The sequence below is a fragment of the Raphanus sativus genome, chromosome 9, assembly GCF_000801105.2.
Source record: "Raphanus sativus cultivar WK10039 chromosome 9, ASM80110v3, whole genome shotgun sequence".
Classification (NCBI taxonomy): domain Eukaryota; kingdom Viridiplantae; phylum Streptophyta; class Magnoliopsida; order Brassicales; family Brassicaceae; genus Raphanus; species Raphanus sativus.
In genome coordinates, this window is record NC_079519.1 from 12256600 (window position 1) to 12282037 (window position 25438).

Sequence of the window (25438 nt, forward strand, 5' to 3'; positions counted from 1 at the left end):
AATCTCCGTATAATGATCTCCCATACTCATATCTGATCGGGATCTTTCTCTCGAAAGTCCATCTCAAACTGTGTACTTCTTCATCTTCTCCACCTTTGTTTCCTTCTTGTCTTTGCTCCGAGCTATTTCTGTCTTCACACGTTGAGTGATTTCTCTTTCTTTTTCTTTTCTTTCCTCATTTCTCACTCTAGACTCAGTTCTGCCTCCATCTTCACACGTCGTTTCTCATTTCTTTTTTTTTTCTTTTTCCTCCTTTGGTTATATAACTTCACACGTCGAATGACGTCCCGAGAATTGTTTAGATTTTTAAAGAATGTAACGTTAGAAAACCTTGGTTGTTACGTCGAAGTTTCTTCGATCGTTTCTTAAAACGCATGTGTTCATAATAGAATTCGGAAGTTACATCCATAGTCATCGCTACATGAAACTCAAGTTGCTTCTCGTTGATAATTATATTGAAGGTAAAGCTAATAACTCGCAACAGACTATATATTCGAGTTGTATTTTCTACTGGAAAGTGATCAAGGAAGAAAGAAGCTCAAGTTTGGTTCGAAACAGATTGTTCCGGTGATATTCTTGATGGTTCAAAACAGGAGGAATAAAACTCGAGTAAAAAATGATGTCCCGAAAACTGTTTAGATTTTTAAGGAAAGTAACGTTTGCATTAAATGCAAAATTTTGTGATCAACATTCTCTGCGTGACACATAGGCGATTTCTTAAATAAAAGCTTCTCATGAAGCCACGTCATACATTATCAATTCACCGTTAAGAAAACTTTTAAAAATGCTTCTCCTTTAATATATAGGGGATTATTACAATATTCTAAGCTATTAAAACAGGAATACAAATAAAATTTAATCCTGAATTTTCTTAAACAATTACAATCTAATGCCACTGATCTAAACACAATAGTTTTATATTTTTCCTAACTCATTAATTTCGCACTACATTATGCCAAGAAAAGTGTTCTAAAAAGCGGTTTAGGCGGCCGCCTAGGCGGCACTTAGGCGCTAGGCGTTATAGGACCGTGGCGATTACTCTTTAAACGCCTAGATAATTATAATATTGTAATAATAAATAATACATAATTTATTATTCATAAATTGTATTAATTAATATATTTTAATATATATTCTTATGAAAATAATTTTTATCATATATAAATAATAGTTTTTACTATTATTAAATATAAAATATTACATATATTTAATATATTGCTATAATTTATAAATATCTACACCGCTTAACTAATAATCTAGACGTCCACTTAGTCGTTCTAGGCGCTAGACGTTAGGTCGCTGCCCGCTTAGCGCCTAACGCTTTCTTGAACACTGCAAGAAATTTTCCAATTATGCCAGTAATTTCTATATTAATGCAGTTATGATGATATCGTCAACTAAGTAAAGTAATAAACGTAATTAATACATTATGCCAATAAATATTCCCACTTAATCAATACGAAATATTTGCTTTAGACCAAAAACAGTTAAAATTATTTATTCAATATTTGTGTCACCGGTAAAAATATGGACAAACTAATTTTATATTTTTATTTTTACTAAGATAACTGATGATACCTATACATTTTTTAGTTTTTATCTACTTTATTTTTTTATTTATTTAGGACATTATTAAGTATCAACTAATAACTCATGAGATGAATAACTTCAAATTATAATGTATTTGTTTAATTATATATCAAGAAATTTTGGGGAAGATATTTAAAATATATGAAAACAGAAAGTAACAATACAAAATATATATTATATAGATTATATTTTGTTTTTTATTTATTCAAAAGACCATTAAAATGAAACTATAAATTATTCTAATAATTTTCTTCAACAAATTAATAACAATCATACAAACCCTAAGAAGAAATATTAATTGTATTTTGGGTCATAATGATCTATGATTCAAGTTAAGTCATTTTCTTTTTCTTTTATCTATGTTTCCAAACAACATTATATTTTTTCACTATTCTATTTGTTTCCAAACAACTCTAAAGCGTACTTCAGCTTTAATAAGATAAATGTATTTGTTAAATTATATATCAAGAAATTTTGGGGGAGATATTTAAAATATATGAAATCAGAAAGTAGCAATACGAAATATATATTATATTGACTATATTTTGTTCTTTATTTACTCAAAAAACCTTTAAAATGAAACTATAAATAATTCTAATAATTTTCTTTAACAAATTAATAACAATCATACAAAACCTAAGAATAAATATTAATTGTATTTTGGGCCATAATGATTTTTGATTCAGGTTCAGTCCATTATTTTTTTTTTAGTATAGTGTTATCTATGTTTCCAAATAACATTATATTTTTTATTACTATCTTTGTTTCCAAATAATTCTAAAGTGTATTTCAGTTTTAATAAGATAGATGTGACAAGTAAACAAAAATAACATTTTATCTATCTTCTCTATTAAAAGAGATGTGCGACCATTTTTATCTATTACAAAATAGTCATACTAAGTCCATATATTCAATTACATTTTTTGATTATTTACATTAGTTTATTTAATGTATAACATTTCTAAATAAGTATAAAGATATTAATAACAAATCTATTTTAACTGTAAATTTAAATTTTAGTTCTAGTAATAACAAAATCTGTTGAGAACAAATTTAAAATTTAAAAAAAAAATTAATTAATGCACTGATTAATTTCGTAATTAGTAGTATACTATTATTATAAATTAATTTTAATTAAAACTTATTATAAATAAAATAATAAAATTATATGCAAACTTTATATAAGTATAGTCTATATTATATTAAAATAGAATTAATAAATGAATTATATATTAAAATTATATTAAATTGGTAAGCAAACATATTTTGAGAATACTTTCATTTATATAAATAAATAAAATATCATTCACCGTTTAAAGTGACTAAAATATCATTCACTTTTTAAAATGATTAAAATTCGTAAATTGTGTAATAAGTTTTACGAAAAATATTGTTTAACTTATGCTAAATTTTTATATTTTAGAACTAAATATTATCTATTTATTTTTAAAATGACAGCAATCTATTATCTAAAAATGATTATATATGAAATAGTATAATATTTTATATTTATAAATGAATTAGTGCTGGTCAAAATCTAGTATATTATTAAAACTAGAGTACAAAATAGAACAAACATTTTCTCACCAATTTTGTTACACTTTTTCCTTCATTTTTCACTCTTCATAATTTCATTATTAATTACTTACCATAATAATATATCCACAGTTTTTCATTCCTTTTTACTCATCTAATAATTACTCATTCTGTTTCAATTTAGTTGTCATCATAGAAAAAAATTTCGTTTCAAAAATTCTTTTACGTTAGTAAATCCGATTGCCTTCACTGAATATATCATGTTAATACCATTAATTGTCGCCATTTAGTATACCAAAACTCTAAATTATACTAAATCTACATTGTACACAGGATGAAATTTACATATTACTAGATGACCGGTCCGCACCCTGTGCGGGCATTGTACATATTCAAATTATGGACTAAATAGTACAAAGTTTTAGAAGTAACAGATTTTATATCATGAGACCACCGTCTTTGGGATAAAGCATCAGGCACAGGAAAAAAGTAGATAACAATTGAGTACCCTGCCTACGAAATATTCTGAAAAACTGGTTTGTAGATAACATTCAATGTTTTTGTCTCCGACTTCCTTTCTTTACCAGTTATTAGGATTTTTAATCCAGATCTCGACTTAATCTTGAAAGTGCAACATAGAGCTGACCATGAGAGAACACTGTCCTAGGCAGAAACAAACCAACACTTTCTAGTGTTTGACCTCGACTTTTGTTGATGGTCATCGCAAAAGCCAATGTAACTGGAAACTGTCTTCGACGCATTCTGAAGAGAAACTTTGTGTCAGGTAGTGTGACAAACATTTTAGGAATCCAGACCTTGTCTCAAGCAATATTGTTTCCAGTTATAATTCTACCTTCTATCACATGGAGCAGTAACTGAGTAACAATTAGCCTAGTACCATTGTAGGGCTGTTCGTTTGGTCGCCGCCGCTACCTGCGTCAGCGGCTGCGTCAATTATTTTTAAAAACTCTTGTTCGTTTCGTTGACGCCGATAGGTGCGTTGACGCTGCGTCTGACGCTGCGTCTGTCGCCGATTACTTGCGTCGATCGCTGAAAATTTCGGCGTCTGCGTCAAATTTTTCCGCGTCTATTTGTCTATTTACGTTTTTGCCCTTAACCTAATTAATTTTTTACACATTCTTCTCCTTGGTTAATTATTTACGCAGACGCAGCCGCTCTCTTCTCCTCCCATTGACGCTCCTTTCTGTGCTTGATCTCTTCCATCTCTCTCGATCTCTCTCTCCATATCTCTCCATCTCAGCTCTCTCTCTCCATCTCTCTCGACCATCTCCATCTCTCTCGACCATCTCCATCTCTCCATCTCAAGCCCTATCTCCATCTCAAGCCCTCTATCCATCTCTCTCGATCTCAGGCTCTCTCTCTCTCGACTCCAACGCATCTCTCTGTTCTCCGACAAACCCATCTCGAGTTCTCTGTCTTTTAGGTAATAGGTGCATTCTCTGTTTATACTGACAGTGATGGGCTCTGTTCTAAAACATTTTGATGGTATGTTGCATACTCTTCAAGTGTGAGATGAGTTGATAAAAGTCTCTGTCGAGGATTGTTCTGAGTGGTAAGTGTTTTGGTTTCACATTAGTTTTAGTGTTTGAAATCTTTTAGTGTATTAATGATGTTGATAAGATTTGAAGATTTAAGTTTTCTGTGTGTTTGTTTATACAGGAGTTGGATTTGCTAGAAGAAGACGCAAACGTCTGCAAGTTTGATTGGTCAAGTTGATTGTTTAGGCAGTACATCATCACTCATTTCTCTGAATATTTTTGAGGTTTGGTGGAGACGGGCCTTCTGGAGAAGGAAAGAACAGAGTCAAGAGCTTACTCGGCTAAGAATCATAGCTTCAGTCACAGAGTAGGTTTCATATCATAACTAGAATCTGTCTGAAGCATTAGTTCTCTTCATGAAGCTTAATGGATTCCAGAGATATCCAGGCTCCAGTTTAAAGACAGTTGCTGACTAAAAAAAATGAGACCTGATTATATGGTACGGTGCTTTGAGGCTGAATGTTGCATGAAGCTGCAGTGTTAGTCTCTGCAGATGCAGTATAATATACATTAGTTTATCACCAGAATTCAACTCTATAAAATAAATCAAATTACTACTGCATACGTACCAGGTTCTGCTGAAAGGGAAATACGATCACGTAATATAGAAAGTTCAGGTGACAAGCCACCAGAATCCAAAACTTTCAAGTACTTCATTGCCGTTGTAAGAAGCCCTTGGCTGGCCAATATCTCAGCATAACTCTCAAAGAGTTTACAAAGAGATGCGCTGAACTTTTTGTTGCCAGTTGCCAAAGCAAGAACAAGAGTCTTCTCCATAAGATCCTATTGAACGAAAAGGGCAGAAAATATAAGTAGAGAAGCCCAACTTAATTTATGCACAAAACCTGGAAAGTGATACACACCTGAAGAAGCTCAGCATAAGATCTTCCTTCACGCTCGTTTGCAAGGCTCCTTGACCAAATTTCTACTGTTCTGTCAACATTGCCTGCGCAAATGTAGCACAGAACTGCAGCCAGAGTGTTACCAGCATCCATCAACTTTGAGGCAAGTACATCACACAGGGTGGCCCATTGTTCTCCTTGTGCAAACTGTTTGCCAGTGAATACAAGAGCAGCATTCATTAAAAACTAGTTTTATAGTGACCAGAATCACATAGCAGTTCCATGCATCATGTCACACTGACGAGTTGTTCATCTCGGTTCATGAGTAAGACATGAAAAGTAAAGAGTTCGAGAAGCTTACAGTACAGAGTAGAGCAAGAGTTTCTTTCCAGAACTTGGGTGACCTTATTTCGAAAAGTACAGAGTAGAGCAAAAGTAAACATATTTGCCTTATTTGTTTGAAGTGATAATTTCGAAAATTAAATGTATGATTTTGATGTATTATTTTTATTTTTATTTAGCTTATGATTTATGACATCAAATATTTTTATATTTGACCAAAAATTTATTACCAATTAAACATAATATTCTTATGGATGTAAATATATTTAAACTACATTTTATTTATTTAAAATACAATTTTACAAATTTTTAAAAATAAAATATGAATAAATGAAAATAGTCGCAGCGTCAACCAAACGAACAACCCAAAACAGCGTCATGCGTCGGCGTCATGCGGCTGCGTCAATTTCATGCGTCTTCGAAACGAACAACAATCGGCGTCAGCGTCAGCGTCGGCGTCGGCGGCAACCAAACGAACATCAGATAAACGAGTTTGACGCAGCCGCTGACGCCGACGCCGACGCCGACGCTGACGCTGAAACCGGCGGCAACCAAACGAACAGGCCTTGTATAAGTCATCTGCAAGATCCAGGTTACAGAGACACATAATAGGAGCACCAACCTTCAGCTTCAAATAATGTCTAGGCAGTCCAGCCACTTTAACACTGTTCAAAAACTCTGCAGGATATACTACATTTTCTTCTACATCAACATCGGATGGGATAATACTGACAGAGCTAAGGTAAACCTTCTCTTCACCTGAAAGCATATGTAAATCATTTACTTTAGTGACATGTAAAAAGTTACTGGAACATAAGAATAAACACAAAACATGTTACCTGGCAACTGTGAAAGCATGTAATCATTTATTGTATCCACTTCATCATTTGTGGGAGTGAGAATGGCTCGATGTCTATACAAATCCTTATCTTTTGAGGTTTGAAAAGCTTGTCCATAAACCTCTTTTGCCATAGTCTCAATAGAATCTTCTCCACTATTTCTTATCAGAAAATCAGAAGGGATGTCAATCTCAACTTGACCGTCGTTAGGCAAATTTATTTTTCCATCTCCAATATCTAAAATCCATTTTGAGAAGGATTGAAGCTCTTTTGCTGAATCATCAGTAAGACCAGCGAGCAATCTCATGTTTTTTGTTAGCTTCAAGACTTTGCAGTGCTCCCAAAGATATGACGAATTCAGAGCCGTCAAAACAGTCTCTCTCTCTCTCTCTCTCTCTCTCTCTCTCTCTCTCTCTCTCTCTCTCTCTCTCTCTCTCTCTCTCTCTCTCTCTCTCTCTCTCTCTCTCTCTCAACATTTAGTTTCTCTCTATTTCACTTGTTTCATCTATTTTATATCTCTTTGTGTCTCTCTCTTACCCTCCCTTTGTCTCTCTCTCTCTATCATAATCTTTAATTTCTCTCTATTTCACCTATATATATATATCTCAGTCTCTCTTTCAGTCTCGCTCTCTATCTCTCTTTATCTAAGAATTGGAATGGTAACGTGCGGGACAACTTTGGGACGAGTACGGTGAAGTCGTAATAGTAACAAAAACATAAAGATATATAGGTATATGTAGAGATTTTTGTTACTATTCACAACGCTGCAGGCGGTTCGTCACCATTCGAAGCCTAAATACCTCTTTCTCTCTCTCCCTTAAAAAATAACAAAAATCATTAAAATAATATTTTTATTCTTTATTGTGAACATACATAAAGTAAATTCATTAATTTTTAAAATCACCCAAACAAAAAAATTTCAAAAATAAATTTAGACGTTTTAAACTTATGGTTTTGATTGATCAAATAAATATCCTAAAAACATTACTTTATTTGGTAGCCTAATTCATTGTTACTTACTGATCTACATCTTGATTTGAATGTATATTGCCAGTCTTTTCATGTAATTTTCTTTATGCAGTTTGTTGTGTGTTATGCACTTCTAACCTGTCTTGTTGGTAAGTTATTTCAATTGTTTAATTGTAGATGTCCGGTGACTTTTTTCACATGAAATATTCTCTCATTGGTAATCATTGTTTAAGCAAGTGTGAAACACCTAATATCAAGGCACACATTAACACATTCCATTTTCGGCTGTCTGGCATAACTATAGTGATCTTTAAATTTGTAAGGTCACTACACAATCTAGAAGAAAACGATGCAGCCATCATGTGGTCAAGTTAGGGCATTTTTCCCGCGACCATGGTGACAGTTTACTTTTGTCCCCTAGTAATATTTGAGCAGTCTAGGTTACTAATCTGAAGAGAATCACTATTATTTTGTTCAGTCTCATATAAAGATTCTCTTAGGGCCTGACTGGTTTAACCGTAGCGGTTGCGTTTGCGGTTGCGGGAGTTTACGGGTGCAGGTGGTTGCGGTTTCAAGCGTTTTCTAGAGATTTGTACGACTGGTACAACGGTTAGTAATTATTGCGTTTGTGGGACTCTTATGACTGGTAAACTACCAAACACAACATCTGTTAAATAATAAATTAACAATATTTACATTTTATATAATTATAAAAATATTTAAAATTATAAAAATATAATAAATATAAAATTTATATTTATAAAATCATATTATTAAAATTTTAAATTTATAGAAAATAGTTTGGTTTTAATTTTTTATAATATAAATTAAAAATAATATGTATACATTTTACAATTTCTATTATTTCAATTTAAAAATTTTATTGGATATTTTTAGTATTATTTTTATTGGTTTTGTTTTTAAAGAAAAAAAAATTATCCTCCCGCAACCACCCGCAACCGCAAACGCTAGCTGGAACCAGCTTTTGATTTTAAGAGGTTCGGAGCGGTTTGAAGCGATTTGTAGCGTTTTCTATGATTGTTTCGAAACGCTAACAACCGCTGCGAACCGCAAAAGCTGCGTTTGCGGGTGGTAGCGGGGAAACCAGTCATGCCCTTACATGCTTAGCCAAGTTACTTCGAATTGCTCAAGTCTCCACCATTGTATTTTAATTCCAAATTTCAACAGAATAGCTGTCCTATTCACAGCCAATAATTTAAAATTCACACTAGTATTTTTAATATATAAAATGGATCCAAACAGAACACAATTGTGTTGGAAGTAAAAAAGTTAGAAATAAACAGAGAGCAATGTCCAGGAGAGCGAATGAAAAAGAGAGCAAGTAAAAGTTTGAAAATAATCAGAGAGCATTTGATAGCTTATGCTTCTTTGGCCTATCTTCACTCTCTTCGTCATCTTCTTAATCACCTGTCACAAGATTAGTCATGCGTACTTCAACTATAACACCCTATCCTTCATAGTCTCTTGCCAATGTATCGATATTCTTCATATATATCTTTCCTCTCACCATCGTCCTGCAATACTAAATCCAAGATTCAGATTGAAACTCTTACTTAAGCTAAGAAATGATAAAAAGAAAAATACAGACAAACCCAAGAAAATATTTCTTAAGAAAAAATGGAGATTCAAAATCAGAAGTCAAGGTGAGGAAACTGAGGAAAAATATATAAACTGAGAAGATTCACATAAAAAAATACAAAGGACTTACTTCGAACTTGAAAATAGTTAGAAATTCTATAATTTCATCACCACTCAAAGGTCAACTTGAAAATAGTGATACAGTAAAAAAATGAGAACTGATTTTACAGAATATGATTTTTTTTTCTTTTGTGATAGTGATTTTCTTAAAATATCCTACAACATGAAACTAATCACACTTGGACATAACCCAAAAAAAAAAATCAACCATGATGTATAAATAAAGCTGATTGACCTTGATTTTTATAGAAGACAACAGTCTAATTCATGTAAAAAAATTGAAGAAAATAAAGAGTGATCTAATCATATATGACTTGAAAAGAAAAGTCATTGTCATAATTCATCTACAAATTAACCTGAGTCTATTTAAATATGTCTCTGCTTGATCCATTCTTTGATAAACTCTCACTTCTCAGAAAATCAGTCAGGTTCAAGACACCTTGTAGATGTTGCACAGTGCTTTGTAAGAAAACAAAAACAGTTTGGTGTATTGGAGAACAGAAATCAAGCTCTATAAGAAATGAAACAAACAAAGTGGGTTTGGTTAATAAGTACCTCGTTGACACCAGAGATTCTTTGTGTGAAAACAAAATGTCTTCTTCAAGATTGCCCGTTCATCAAAGTCCTCCGTACTTATCTAAACAATAAATAAAACAACTTTTAGAAAACATACCAATCTGTTAATAGGTATATTTCCAACATAGAAACCTATATACATATGATCCATACTAATAAAGTTACATATAGATTTTTACCACAAAGTTGTATCTTACTTAGTGCTGATACTTATTGGTAGTTCGAAAACCTTCAAAAGATCACAAACATAAAGTTTTTAATTAGAAAACAAACAATCAAAATGTGAATATAAGATAAGAATTCATGGGAAAGAAGCTCATTTTTTCAGCATAATAAAAACAAATTCGAGAAAAACAAAAACAGATCATATCATGTATGGCTTCATAGGTTATTAGAAGTAACAAAAAAAAAAACTAAAAGCATACAAAGTTCAGTGCTTTTGTTTTCTGCTGAAAATATCTTTTATATATAATAAACTGATTAACGTTTTCAAATGATCAAACTTCCCTTGGAAGTGAATGTTCTCATACTAATGACGCCAAAGTAATATTTATATAATAAATAGTGAAACCGTTTAAGGAAAGATATTAAATTTGTATTGTCATAAAATGATATGCATATGATATGATGCGAAACTTGTGCAAGTAATCAATATTAGTAAGGTAAGTTAATAAAAATAAGTTCCTAATTAGATACAAATCGTAAATGCATTAAGCAATGTAATAAATATGATATCAAGAGTGAATGGTTTACCGTATTTGTAATAAGGAAACTTATTAATACACGTATTTATTAATATTCTTGCGCAAGGAACGAGTTATGAAGTTAGTAATTAGTGTTACTTTCCTATTAGGTTGTCGATGAACAAAGAAACAGCAAAAAAATAAGGAAAAAAAAAGTTTTGACTTACCTCTTGAACGATCAAAGCAAAGGAGAAAACATCAGTTTTTGTGTCATATTCTTCGCTAGTGAAAACTTCAGGAGCAATATATGCTTAATCGATGGATCCTGTAAAGATCAATTTAGTGGCTGTGGATGGGTCTGGATGGATAGTGGTGGGAAGCTTCAACTCTTGGGAACAAGAAATATACCTAGACGAGAATCAACCTTGCACTTGGAATTAAAAGCACTGCGATGGGCGATGGAGAACATGCTTCAATATTCGACATGCCAGAGATTTGGTACATACCGCAAGGATCTGATTGCTATGATCAAAGAGCCTCACGCTTGACCACGCTTTGCTACGGAGCTGGAGAGGATAGAAACGCTACTGATTTGCTTCTCGGACTTCAAAATCTCGTATGTTCCTCGAGCGCGCAACCAGTTTTCAGATTTTTTAGCTAAGACAGCGAGATCGTTCTATAGGAAGTTACTTTTTATTAGTTGTTCTATTCCGGTCTGGTTACCCAGACCACCTCAAGTTTGAGTAATAGAATAGCCGTTTGCCGTCAAAAAAAAAAAACTTCAGGAGCAATATATCTGCCTATAATGTGGATATAACCACAATAAAACTTAAATTAAGTAATCAAGAAATCTTGGCCAAGCAGATGGGTGAGAGATAAAAAACAACAAACAAAAACTAAATAATTTTACCTTCGAGATTCTCCTGCAAAGCAATGAACTAAAACACCTTTCTCTTTGCGGCCACCATCAATAAAATCCAAGCAAATATCAAAAAAATCAAGCAGATTCTCCCATTCTTAAGCAAAGCAGCCATAAAAAAAGATATGTGTTAGACAACTAAATGATAAGAGTTCGGTTAAAGGAGAATAAGTATATATCACTATATTAGTAATAAACACTACAAAAGAAAATAAAAATGAAACTGTGTGATCTTGACTTTCAAAAGAGAAGAATGGTTGTATTGCTTGAACTCGACATTGAACTCTATATATATAAAGTGAGGATGAAGAGTATTAATGACGTCAAGAGTATTACTTGCGAGACTTGCGCAAGTAATCACTATTATTAAGGTATGTTAATAAAATTAAATTTCGTGTAAGAAAAGATATTAAATTTGTAGTGTCATAAAATGATTATGCATATGATATGATGCGAGACTTGCGCAAGTAATAACTATTAGTAAGATATGTTAATAAAAATTAGTTTCGTTTAAAGAAATATATTAAATTTGTAGTGTCATAAATGATTATGCATATGATATCATGTATTACTTACACAAGTAATCACTATAAGTAAGGTATGTTCATAAAAATAAGTTTCCTAATTATATATAAATCGTATTATGCCATTAAGACATATAATAAATGATCGACATCAAGAATAAATGGTTTTCTGAATTTGTAATAAGGAAACTTATTAATACACGTATTTATTATTATTTTGCGCAAGTTATAATTAATGAGATTAGCAATTAGTGTTACTTTCCTATTAGCATCTCGACCACACAAAAAAACAAAAATTACAAAAAATCAACCAATAGAATCGCTAGATTTCGGCTGAGAAGCTCTTATGAGCGACATGTGTCAAATGTACTTCGCTTTTAATATATAGGAGGATTTCTCAAAGATTATGTAATCCCAAAAATTTGGTGTAAGTATCTATATATTCCAAAGATTCATAAAATATATGTTTAACCATAACACTAACCAGTGATAAATCAAAGTTTTCCGCATAAGTTAGTTAGGTTTAGAAGTTACATGTGTGTTTCTTAAGAAAACTGTTACAATTTTCTTTTAGTTTTTTCTCATATATATTAATATATAATTTTCAAATTATATATATTTATGAAATATATTGGTTTATTTAAATGAGTTACATTGTATAAATCTGTTGAACAAAAAAATTGTATAAATCTAAGGTTTGTATATGTATGCAAAACAGTAAAATCTACTTCCAATTTATATATATTTAAATATATAATATTGTGTTTTAATAATCAGACTTCAAATTTAACATATTAGAATCATGTTAGATGTTTTTTTCTTTGTAGGTAAATAGTCTATGTTATCATACACATAAAATAATAATAAATATTTAAATATTTATTTATAATATTTAAAAAATTTGTAATATATAAATAATTATTTAATTTAAATGTATAGTATACATGTGAATAGTTAACTTTTAATACAATATAATATTTATATGTGTTGTTTCACATATATATTCATTTATCTTATAATCAAATAAAATTAATAAGATAAATATAAAATAAAATTATGGTTTATAACAATAAAGTCAATTACAAACATGTTACGTATTCAATTTTTATGTTTAAAAGGCATGTGATGACAAAAAAAAAATGTTTAAAAGGCATGTAACCTTTTAATATATGGTAAATATTAGAAATATTAACCACTACACACTTTAAAAATAATTAATATATATAAAAATCAAATCAAATATCTGCACACGTATGCGGATAAAGTTCGAGTTTGTAATTATGATAATATGATTATGTATGAATAATTCTTTCGCTCATCTCCTAGGGTGAACCTATAAGTTTATCAACCAATAAAATTTATTTATTTTATATTCAATATCTTTTAATAAAAATATAAAATATTGTCACGTTATATTATATTTTTAAAACTTAAAGATAAAAATAAATAAAAACAATAGTAGTTACAAACAAAAAAAAGTTAAAAGCAAAACACTAAACCATATACTCTAAATACTACGCCCTAAACCTAAATACTAAATTCTAAACCCTTTGGGTAAACCCTAAACTCTTGGGTAAACCCTAAACCCTTGGGTAAACCCTAAACCCTTGGATAAACCCTAAATCTTAGGGTTTATGATCTATCCAAGGGTTTAGGGTTTATCCAAAGGTTTAGAATTTAGGGTTTATGGTTAGTCTTTTGCTAACGGTATTAAATTAGAACTATTTATTTTATGTTTTTAGTTTTTTTTTATATTAAATGATATATTTATAATATTTAAACGTTATTAAAAATTAATATTTATAGTTATAATAAAAATTAAAATTAAAATTTTAATAAATATTTTGATATAAATTTTAAATTTCATAACTAAAATAATATAAAAGTGGGTCATATTTTTTTCGATTCCGAAATCTTAGCATTCCTTAAAACAAATAAAATAAACAAAAATATTTGGAATTAAAATAAATTTGTAAAAGAAAAACAATCTTACGATGTAGTTGTTTATTTCTATAGTTTGATCTGTGGCCGTATAAATATTTATTTTCACTTTAAATTTGTTCTTTGTACTAATGATTATATATATTTGTAAATTAATAGGTATTACATAATTGTTACATTATATACAAAATTTGTATTACACAATATGTATTACATAATTGTTAAATTTGTATTATATAACTAATTAGATTTATATTATGAAATCGTTATATTAATAATTTATTCATAAATGATTTTATATGATATATAAATTGATTTTGATGTTGTTCATTTAAAATAAAATGAAAACTAAGGGTTACTTCAATTTTGTATTTCTATTTTAATGATATAGATTGCTTGGTTGCTAATTATTCACAAAATCTTTCATTTATTGTTGACTCTTAGTCTCTTACGACAAATCAATTGATCAAGAATTTATTTGGAAAAATAAGATAATATATTTTCTCGTAAATATAATAATTAAGGAAAATCTAGGCTCTGGTTTCTATATTTTATACATACAATAAAGACTCCACTTTAATTATAGGTTTGGATAGACTAATAAAGGATATTTTGTTTGGATTCTGAATTTATTGATTTGACTTATGTAGAAAGATTACAAAATCGATTTGTATAGATTGTTTGCATTTTATCCTCTAAGAAATATATTTGTATCTATCTCGGTTATATGTTACAGTAATTAATGTGTGTGTTGATCATTTTTTTTTTGAGAATATGTGTGTTGATCATTACACTGCACATTTTACTCCACAAACAGGTGATATCCATATGATAACATGGAGAACGTGATTGAACATTGGACTTTTAGGATTAATGAATATATGTATGATAGGCTAGCAATGAAGACTTGAAGTCATGATTTTTATTTGTCTTAAAAGCTTATAGTAATCCTCCACTGTTTGTATGCGAAGAAGAAAAATGCACGTTACGGTTAAAGCAATGGCACAATAAAAAAATATATATATTTTACCATTTCCATTTTCTCTATTTTTCACACTGTAATTTAGCTGATAAAACAGATTACATTTAATAAATTGTTTCCGTTTTTGTAGGTATGAATTTGAATTAGGAAAATGTATTTATTAATTGGAAATGACAACATTAATTAATGTAAAGATTATTTATAACTTCAGTGGCATTAGAGTGTAAATAACTTACAAAACTAAGGAGTAAATTATATTTGTACTCCTATTTTAATAATATAGATAGATATGCCAATTTTTAATTCTCTTGTGCTTTCAATGTGCCTATTAACTCTATTACTGATAGTACAATTAGTTTTTTAATTTGTTTGAGTACGTACACAATACTACCAAACCTCTTTATAAAAATAATTTGACAATATTTTTTTTAAAAGATACTGAATATGAAATAACAAAATAATATTGGTTAGGTTCACCATGTGGGTGAACCCAAGAATTTTTCGCGTTATAAGTATTGAATTAGAATTTACTAATTTTCTTTAGATTTGATTTCAGTTTTTAGTTATATTGTAGTAAAGAGAGAATGAAAATAATTTGAGAAGGACTGCAAATCACGTGGAAGAGGAAAATTGAAGAAGAAAAAAAATGAGGAGAAGATGAAATGATCTGAGGAAGGTTTTGAGAAGAATACTTTAGATGATGTAAAAAGGTTTGGAAGATAGAGAAGAAGTGAATCCAGAAATGTGGAAGAGGGAAAAATATGAAAAATGAAATGAGGTAGTTAAAAAATATGAAAGATGAATTGAGGTAATTTAAATTATCCCTCTTGTAAAAATGCTAAAAACCAATTAAGTTTAATGTTATGTATTGAGTTACAATATAGTAGTCAACTTTAGATTTGACTTGAATTATTAGTTGTATTGTAGGTAAAGAGAGAATAAAACAAAAGTACTTTGAGAAGAAGGCCTGGAGTTACGTGGAAAAGAGAAAATAATGAAAAGAAAGTGCTAGGAAAGACAAAATGATGTCATAAAGACTTTAAGAAGAAGACTTTAGAGGAATGTCTACACTTACGTGGATAATGGAAAATAATGAAAAGAAAGTGAGGAGTAACATGAAATCTTGTGAAAAACTTTGAGAAGAAAGGTTTCAAAAATAAGAATAATGGAAGAAGGAGAAAGATGGAAAATGAATTGAGGTAATTTAAAAACATGAAAGATAAATAGACCAATTTGAACTTAATGATTTGATGATGGATATATAAGCATATTATCATAGTTACAAGTATAATCACAATGCTAAACAACATTAAGATCTTCTAGATTGGCGATTAGAAGGTTCGACGTTTTAATCGTAGCTATTGAATTTTCTTCTCCGCGTTATGGTGTCCCCAACTCGCAGAAAGATGGACGTATTTTCGAAGGTGGACTTTACTTCTCCGCGTTATGGTCCCCCCCGACTCCCAGCAAGATCGACGTCTTTGCCACGGCATCAAGGGTGGGTGGCTATTGATTGATTATATATATTTGTGTCTACCAAGTTTATAACAGCACCAGTCGAGTAACTATAGATTTGTAGATCAGAATAATCTCGACATACTCTTGTCTTGAGCAAGATTCCAAGTTCAGGTAATTTTCCCCAATTTTTTCAAGCTAAGCCTATCTCATCTTAATATGTGTAATCTCTTTGATTTAGTTAAATTCGTGCCCTACGCGGGATTTAAATTAATCTTAGTTTTCTTGATGTTAACTTAATCTGTCCACTAAGAAAAGTATTAAACGTTTTTTCAAAAAAAAAAAGAAAAGTATTAAACATTCGTCTAGGGCATAGTTCTATAACAAAATTAATTTAGATCTGTTTCATAAATGATAGTAGACGTGATGTTTGGGACTTCATAGATAGTGCACTAGTGGTAGTGAACTGTAGAAAAACTGATTTGTAACTATAGAAAAACTCTTGTATTTCTCATATGAAACAGATTTCAAAAAAAGAAAAGAAAAAAAAAAGACTTATTGATTGGAGATACGTATATGTTTTAAATGCTTAGAACAAATGAATTAGTAGTAATGAATTAATTTGTCTTTTCAGAAAAAAAAATGTTTGAAAGTTCAAACTGTGAACAAAAATAAATTAGTTCTAGAAAACATTGAACAAAAATAAAATAAATTTGTATCTGCTTAGGACAAATTAAACGGTAAGAACGGTTATGTGAGTTTTCTTGAATTTCTTTTTTTTTTTCCTTTCCAGATTAGCTCAAGTATAAGGTCAATGGCGGCTGTTGGAATAGTCTGTGGACTACTGTCGAAATACTGGAGTTCCGATAAAGATGGAACCAACAAACAAAACCAGAATGCTTACACAACTGCTTGTGAAGAAGATCCAAAGCTCAAATCATATGGTTCTTTGTTTGAGCAACGATTCAACAAATTGAAGAGCGAGCTCGCTGCAGGAGGCAAAACTGAAAATTATTCCCTAAACTCAGTCAAGTCGCTGTGCGGGTTTCTAGTTGAAATGAACGAAGATATGGCCGAGGAAATTACCGCCAGCAAAGATGTATTGGAGAACGAAGAACTAAGGTCTTTGGTTGATCTCTATTATGAGAGTTCCACGAAAACTTTAGATCTATTTAATACCGTGGAGAAGTGCACCAAGAAAGCAAAATTAAGCTTTTTGATCGTTAAAGTTGCGATCAAAAAGTTTGAAAAAGAGTCGATGGACGACACGGATTTTGAAGGAAACCTGAAGAAGAAGAAGAAGAAGTACGCCGAAACGTTAGTGGAGCTGAACAAGGTTAAAGCTATGGGCGATCCTTTTGGTGACGAGTATAAGAATCAGTTGGAATCTGTACGCTCGGAGCACCTTGTGCTTTTAAAGAAGATCCATGAGCTGCTGGTGAAGATTGATAAAAAAAGGCGAAATTAAAGAGAAGGAGGAGACTGGTGGCTATTCTTTACGCTTCTGCGGCTTTGACTTTTATGGCCGTAGAGACTTACGTATGCATAGCATTCGTACCTCCGTTGGCGTTCAATACTGCCATTACGGCTGCGACTGGGTTGAACTACATGATTGGAACTGCAGGAATATTGATCAATGAGGTGATGAAGAACCGTGAGAGGGATTTGGATAGACAGAAAGAGTTAGTCAAAGATATGGAGAACAAGACGACTCTCAACATCCAAGGGACAGATACGGTAAACAGCCTAGTCGAGAAGCTTATTGGGAGGCTCTCATTGATTCTGGATTCTGTGGATGTTGCTGCAGTGAATAGAGAAGAGGAGGCCGTAAAACTTGTGATGGAAGAAATCGTTAGCGAAGTGACTGGGTTTGCTGAGGTAATCAAGGAAGTTGGTGAAGCTGTGGCTACGTGTAGCACATGTGTCGCTGCGGGGAAAGTACAAATTCTGGAACACATAACCAAATCAATGTCATCGAAAGGGAAGAAGTAAACTATCCTATGTATTTACACTTTTATATATATATATATTTTTTTTGACATCATTTACACTTTTATATTTATGTTTGAAGTGTGCCAAACTCGTATTTTATGTGTGAATCATAATTGGGATTTACGTCTCATTGTCCTTTCAGTTTGTCATGTCGGCCATATCCATCATATACAATAGGATCGATTTATGTTACTTTTAAATAAATTAATATTGTATTATTTCTCTTTTGCTTTCAATGTGCCTATTAACTCTATAACTGATAGTACAATTAGTTTTTTAATTTGTTTGAGTACGGACACAATACTATCAAACCTCTCTCGGAGTCAAATAAGAATCTTTTGCACTATCTGATAATCCGACTTCTCTTCTCCATGAATTTGAAGTTGATTTTCCATATCAATTAACTTTGTGTTGAAAGTTAATGTATTGAGAACTCCCTTTCACTCATCTTCAAATTCTCATACTCTCTTTTAAGAAATTGAAGATTAATCATTTTCACTTGAGAACTCCCTTGAAACTCCATCTCTAGTGCATTCCAGGCATCCTTTGAACTTGTTGCAGGAGCAATTCTTGGAAAAATAACATCGGAATCTGCTGTTTGGAGTATTTGCATTGCCATCATATCTTTTATAACTTGATCATCTCTCTGGTTAATGCTGGCGTGTTTTCAGAAGACAACCTCAATGTAACTCCATTTTCTATAACATCTCAAAGCTTTCTCGTCTTTAGGATTGTCTTCATTTTGATCTTCCAAAAACTGTATGTTTCTCAATTGAAGATCGGAATTATTTGCTGTGTTGTCTCCATATCTATGTCAGCAATTATATGATCAGAATTATGTTATGTAATATCACAATCCTCTAATTATCAATATCACGATTTCTGATTATCAATATCACAGCCTTTTGATTATCGATATCAGGCTTTCTGATTTTTAATATCATAGTTTTAATTTCTACTTTCTCTTATTTTATTTTTTTTGCAGACTGTTGCTTGTCTTTACACTTGAATTGGCCATCGAATCATTGGAGCTCTGATACCATGTTGATTCTTATCTATACTATTAAAGCAAAATCCCTAATAGGATTCTACCCTTGGTTTTCTTATATAATTACAAGGTAATGCCACTCTTATATTTATTAGTTTAATTAATTAATTTTTATCTAAATCTTAAAACGTATTCTAAAATTTAGAAAGAAACTTATTACAGCATTTATAAAGAAGCTATTCCCATATATTCTAATCTCTCTTATATTAAACTATTAATACTTACTATAAACGAATCCACGAAAATGATATGCTTTAAATACATGTTTGTTCCTCTCTTAAATACTGTAAATTAATGGGAAAATCCCATGTAAAACCTCCGAGGTGGCAAGCACTCCCATTTTAAACCTCCAACTATTATGTTTCCATAATAAACTTTGAAACTAAAATCATTTTTAATAATAACTCTAAAAGTGGCTCCCATGTTTTGTGTAGTATTAAGGTGTACAAAATTACAAATTTTGTTAACGTCGTAGTTAACTCCGTTAGATTTAATGAAACATGTGTTTTATTAAAATTATTTATATTTACCAGTCTATATTTTTAGTTTAATTACAGGAATTAATTTAAATTATTAAATCCATGTCGTCTGTCTCTAACATATCCCACGAAGTTTTCTTTTTTTCAATATTCGATATACTTTTCTGAGTTTTCTGTTCTTTGCTCTCACGAACTTTAACGACGGCTAAACCCTATAAACCAATTTAGGGATTTTAAATCAATTCCTGTAATTAAACTAAAAATATAGACTGTTAAAATATAAATAATTTTAATAAGGCACATGTTTTATTAAATATAACGGAACTAACTACGACGTTAACAAAATTTGTAATTTTGTACACCTTAATACTACACAAAACACGGGAGCCACTCTTGGAGTTATTATTAAGAATGGTTTTAGTTTCAAGGTTTATTATGGAAACATAATAGTTGGACGTTTAAAATGGAAGTGTTTGCCACTTTGGAGGTTTTTTCATGGGATTTTCCCTTTTAATTAATTATTCCACAAATGTGTGAGTTAATCATGACATATAATGAATTCTAATATTTTCTACCATTACACTTTATGATCATTCAACTAATAATAATATCATGTTTCATGTACATATATGTCAGACCATATTTTTCAACATAACACTGTATAGATATAATCATTTAAAATTTTTGTATAGAACCTTTTAAAAAGTTCCTGTACTGATACTACTCATATGAAGACGTTTATTATTAAACATTAACCCTGAAAATCACTTCGCCCTAAACCCAATATGATGTAAAAATAATCATCCAGTTTGATACTTTAATAATATAGTTATATAAAACATTAACTAAATAAATACATAAAATATCTCTCAATTTTTGGTATATTTTTAAAACAGCATATAGAGTATGGTTAATATTATATATTTCTGTTAATATTCTAAATTTAATGTTAACTATTATCCTAATACTTAGGAATAACCAAATCATCATCCTAGCAATATTTTTTGGTTTCTTAAATGATATAATAGAGCCAGAGCCTGTATTTTTAAAATTAAAATTCTAGAAAACTTAATACTTTGTTAAGAGTATATAGTAAACATTTAAACTTTTTTCTATTTTTTTTTTGTAACACTTAAACCTTTTTCTATAAAAAAGACATTTAAACATGCTAACCCCAAACCAACAGTACATAGAATCATCCCATTTAAAAACTGAGCTAATAGAACTATATAAAACATTAACTGAATAGATATATAAAATAGTTTATGCACCTCAAAGTTCTATACACATAGAAGCAGTACAATTCCATATTTAAAGCACTTCAGGTTTGTTTATTATCTAATGGGTTGGAGTGAAGGTATTTTCAGGGGGAAAACGGCCAATTCCATCATGAACATGATCTCTCCATTGTTTTCATACACGAACTATCGGATCAAGCTTAAAACACCATGAACTAATTATTTTTTTGAATTTCAACCATAAACTTTTGCAATCTGGTTAATTACTACATAACCGTACCTGATTTCGGTTTACCTAGCTTCGGGTGCTGACATGGCACACACGAACCTATAACAGATTTGGTCGGTTTAGTGACGAACCAAATTTAAAAAAAAAAAAATCTTTTTGACAAAACTACGTAGTTTTGTTGCCTTGACTTAACACATACAATTTGGGGAAAATAATTATTAGGGTTAACGTGATTTGCAGAAACAAAACGAAGAAGAAGAAGGAAGGAAAGAGAGGCGACATGGGAGATGAGCCAGAGAGGGATGAAACAGAGAGGTATGAGGCAGATTCAGAGGCAGAGAGATATGAGGCCGAGAGGAATGAGCAACAATTTGATGAAGAAGCAAGAGTAGAAAGGAATGTGGCTGATTTTGTTGATGAAGATTTTGATGAGTATGCTACACCTGTATGTTCAGACGATGATGAAGATGGTGTTGAGAAAGAAGGGTACTTGAGGTACATAAAAGGCAGTGGTGATCTGAAATTAAGACAAGCTTTTGACAGTTTGGAGGCTTTCAAAAAAGCTATGGTTGACTATGTGCTAAAGCATAGGTGGAATATTAAGTATGTGCGTTGGGAGAAAGACAAATCAGAATTGAAATGTGCTAGTGAAGCTGAAGAAGGAGAGGAACAATGTATGTGGAAGATTTACTGCTCTTATGAAGAACCGTTGCAGAAATGGCTAGTTAAAGTGTTAATGAAGGAGCACACTTGCATGAGGAGTGGACGTTCAAGACTGCTTACACAAGAGGTTATTGCTGGGTTGTTCGTTGATGACATAAGGGAAAATCCTAAATTAATGCCGAAAGAGATTCTAGAAGATATTCAGAAGCGTTGGGAGTTAACTGCAACCATAGATCAGTGCAGGAACGCAAAGAAAAGGGCATTAGAAATTATCAAAGAGGAGCAAGACTTACAGTTCTCACGGCTTAGAGATTACAGAGTTGAGTTATTAGAGTCGAATAAGGACTCATCAGTGCATCTAGAGACAGTCCAAGGTGACGATGGTAGTGATGTATTTTACAGATTCTATGTCTGTTTTGCTGCATTGAAGAAGACATGGACCTCCCACTGTAGACCTATCTTTGGTCTTGATGGATGCTTTCTTAAATGCACAACAAAAGGTCAACTGTTAGCAGCAGTCGGGAGAGACGCCAACAACCAGATGTTCCCCATTGCTTGGGCTGTTGTTGATGTTGAAAATGAACCCAACTGGAGATGGTTTATTGAGAAGCTGCAAATCGACTTAAACCTGCAAGATGGTAATGGATTTACTGTGATTTCTGACAGACAAAAGGGGTTGTTAAATGCTGTAGAAGATTTATTACCACGGGTCGAGCATAGGATGTGTGCAAGACACATCTACGCAAACCTAAAGAAGGTATATCCTAACAGAGCTGACATGAAAGGATTGTTTTGGAAGGTCGCAAAGAGTTACAATACAGCTCAATACAACAAAAGGGTGGATGAAGTTAAGGCATACGACATGGATGTCTATAACTCAATGATGATGAAGAATCCCAAAAACTGCAGCCTTGCTTTCTTCTCACCAACATCTTCATGTGATGATGTAAGTAACAACATATCTGAATCCTTTAACCATGCCATAGACCCTGCAAGATATATGCCATTTGTGGAGATGTTAGAGACGATACGCCGAAGAGCTATGCTTCGGATAGAGGCAAGAAAAGTTATATCAATGAAACACAGAGGAAAGTTTAGTATTAAAGCAGTGGAGAGAGTGGAACTAGAGCAGACAAAGATCAGGCCGTGTCAGGTATATCCTTGTGGTCATGAAAGCTTTGAAGTGAAGGAGAAAAACTCATCATACAAAGTAAAGATGTTGGAGCGTAGTTGTACGTGTAGAAAATGGGAAATTTCTGGGTTGCCTTGTCGTCATGCACTGAAAGTTATTGTAGAGAAGAAGCGAAAGAAAGAGGATTACATTGGTGATTGCTATCTCACTTCAAAGTGGAGAATGCAATACCAAACACCAATTGAGGCTGTTCATGGTGTGAATTTTTGGAACAAGACTGACGAGGCTGTGATTGTGCCTCCAACAGAAGATACAGATTCAGTGTTAGGAAGAAAGAAGATTCCTAAGAGGATAAAGGGGAAGAACGAGTCACCGAGCAAGAAGAAAACAAAGGTTACACAAGAGTCTCCAACAAAAATTTCTAGAGCAAGAAGAACCATCCATTGTGGAAGATGTGGAGCAGCTGGACACAACACACGAGGCTGTATTGGCATTGGTGTTGAGATTCAACGTCCACCCAAGAAGAACAAGACAAGCTCCCAACAACCAATGCTTAGCCAAGAGATCAACTAAAATGTTTTTTCTGTTTTTTTCTGTCTTTTTCTAGTTTTTATTGTGTGTTGCTATGCTATGGTTATGTTTGATGTGTTTTGAAACTAATTTGTGTTATCTCCAAGACTTTTGTTTGGTAATGGTACTTTTTTTTATGCAAAAGCCACTGTTTTTGGTGTTTAAAATAGAACATCGACAGCATAAAGAAGAGATCTCTGCTGTTTTTTTTTTCTGTTTTTTCAGAAGAAACTCTGGTTTTGTTCATTTTTTTTTCTGTTTTTACAAAAACCTTTTCTTTGTTTCTCTCGAACTGAGGGATCACCCCCTCCTTTCTTTTCTTGTCCATTTGGGCATATTAATCAATGGAATTATTTCAGTGAATAAAAAAAATAGAGGCAAACACGTTTCAGACATGACAAGTTCATCTTCTTACTACATAATACATGTCTTATTACACAGATAATGCAGATTTATAACCAAGCTACATAAAGAACTTATACAAAATACCAAACACTACAACACACACAACCATGTTCTTCAAGCTCCTAAGTTCCATCTTCAGTGTCCTTTTCGAATCCTCTTCCTCTCGGCCTCATACCTCTCTGCCTCATACCTCTCTGTTTCATCCCTCTCTGTCTCCTCTCTCTCATTCTCAGCTCTTAATGACTCATATCCTTCTGTCTCTGGCTCATCTCCCATGTCACCTCTCTTTTCTTCCTTCTTCTTCGTTTTATTTCTGCAAATCACGATGAGCCCTAATAATTATTTTCTCCAAATATGTGTTAAGTCAAGGCAACAAAACTACGTCATTTTGTCAAAAAGATTTTTTTTTTAAAAAATTTGGTTCGTCATTAAACCGACCAAATCTGTTATAGGTTCGTGTGTGCCATGTCAGCACCCGAAGCTAGGTAAACCGAAATCAGGTACGGTTATGTAGTAATTAACCAAATTGAAAAAGTTTATGGTTGAAATTCAAAAAAAGAATTAGTTCATGGTGTTTTCGGCTTGATCCGATAATTCGTGTATGAAAACAATGGAGAGATCAAGTTCATGATGGAATTGACCGTTTTCCCTATTTTCAGGTTATGCCCAAATCAAAACTCACTAATATTTCTATATTTTTTGTTGCAAACGTATTATAAAACCCGTATAATACACTATATTTAGTTCTTTTTAGTTACAAGTAAACAGAATTATTATACACATTTTTGTTGTTTTTTTTTGTTTCATACAAATATTAAAATATGTAATTAGGAATGTTTTTTGTATTGTATTTGAGAGATATTTTAAGAGTAGAAATATTTTGCAACGATAAAAAATCAACACTATTGTATATTTTGGTCATCAAATATTAAAACACATAATTGTATAATTAACATAATTTTTATCTCTACTTAAAAATATTATAAGGAAATAAATCCCGCGTTTTGAAAGCGCGGATCAAACTATAGTGAGTGTTTAAAATTTATAAAAAAGAAAAGAAACAAAATATGAAAATAATTAACTTGCTCTGTTTTGTGAAAGAAAAACAGAGTATAACTCTTATTGTATTACACTCAATGAATATCTAATCTATTAAAACTGAAGTACAAATCTATTAAAACTGAAGTACAAATAGTACTTAACCCT

The 25438-nt window shown here is 31.5% G+C and overlaps 2 protein-coding genes and 1 pseudogene across 2 annotated transcripts; 2 read left to right on the plus strand and 1 right to left on the minus strand.

Moving 5' to 3' along the window:
- Positions 1 to 4804: 4804 nt before the first annotated feature.
- LOC108829720 (protein transport protein SEC31 homolog B-like) lies at positions 4805 to 5995 on the minus strand. The gene is made up of 4 exons (XM_056995410.1): positions 5889 to 5995; positions 5549 to 5734; positions 5255 to 5468; positions 4805 to 5172 (listed from the first exon to the last, which is right to left on the minus strand). The coding sequence occupies exons 2-4, from the start codon at positions 5678 to 5680 to the stop codon at positions 5081 to 5083; spliced, it is 438 nt and encodes a 145-aa protein (XP_056851390.1). The 5' UTR covers positions 5681 to 5734; positions 5889 to 5995; the 3' UTR covers positions 4805 to 5080.
- A 10494-nt stretch (positions 5996 to 16489) lies between these two features.
- LOC130499824 (UPF0496 protein At5g66670-like) lies at positions 16490 to 18693 on the plus strand (annotated as a pseudogene).
- Positions 18694 to 21697: 3004 nt separating this feature from the next.
- Positions 21698 to 23830, plus strand: LOC108838828 (uncharacterized). Its single transcript, XM_018611699.2, has one exon. The coding sequence runs from the start codon at positions 21743 to 21745 to the stop codon at positions 23828 to 23830; it is 2088 nt and encodes a 695-aa protein (XP_018467201.2). The 5' UTR covers positions 21698 to 21742.
- The last annotated feature ends 1608 nt before the right edge of the window (positions 23831 to 25438 follow it).

What these genes read in the sequence shown, in the direction of transcription:
- LOC108829720 (XM_056995410.1), bottom strand. Translation starts at nt 5,680, where the DNA reads ATGGATGCTGGTAACACTCTGGCTGCAGTTCTGTGCTACATTTGCGCA. An exon ending in CTTATGCTGAGCTTCTTCAG is followed by an intron (nt 5,469 to 5,548) that starts GTGTGTATCACT and finishes TTCGTTCAATAG; the next exon opens with GATCTTATGGAGAAGACTCT. An exon ending in TTCCCTTTCAGCAGAACCTG is followed by an intron (nt 5,173 to 5,254) that starts GTACGTATGCAG and finishes CTGCATCTGCAG; the next exon opens with AGACTAACACTGCAGCTTCA.
- LOC108838828 (XM_018611699.2), top strand. Translation starts at nt 21,743, where the DNA reads ATGGGAGATGAGCCAGAGAGGGATGAAACAGAGAGGTATGAGGCAGAT.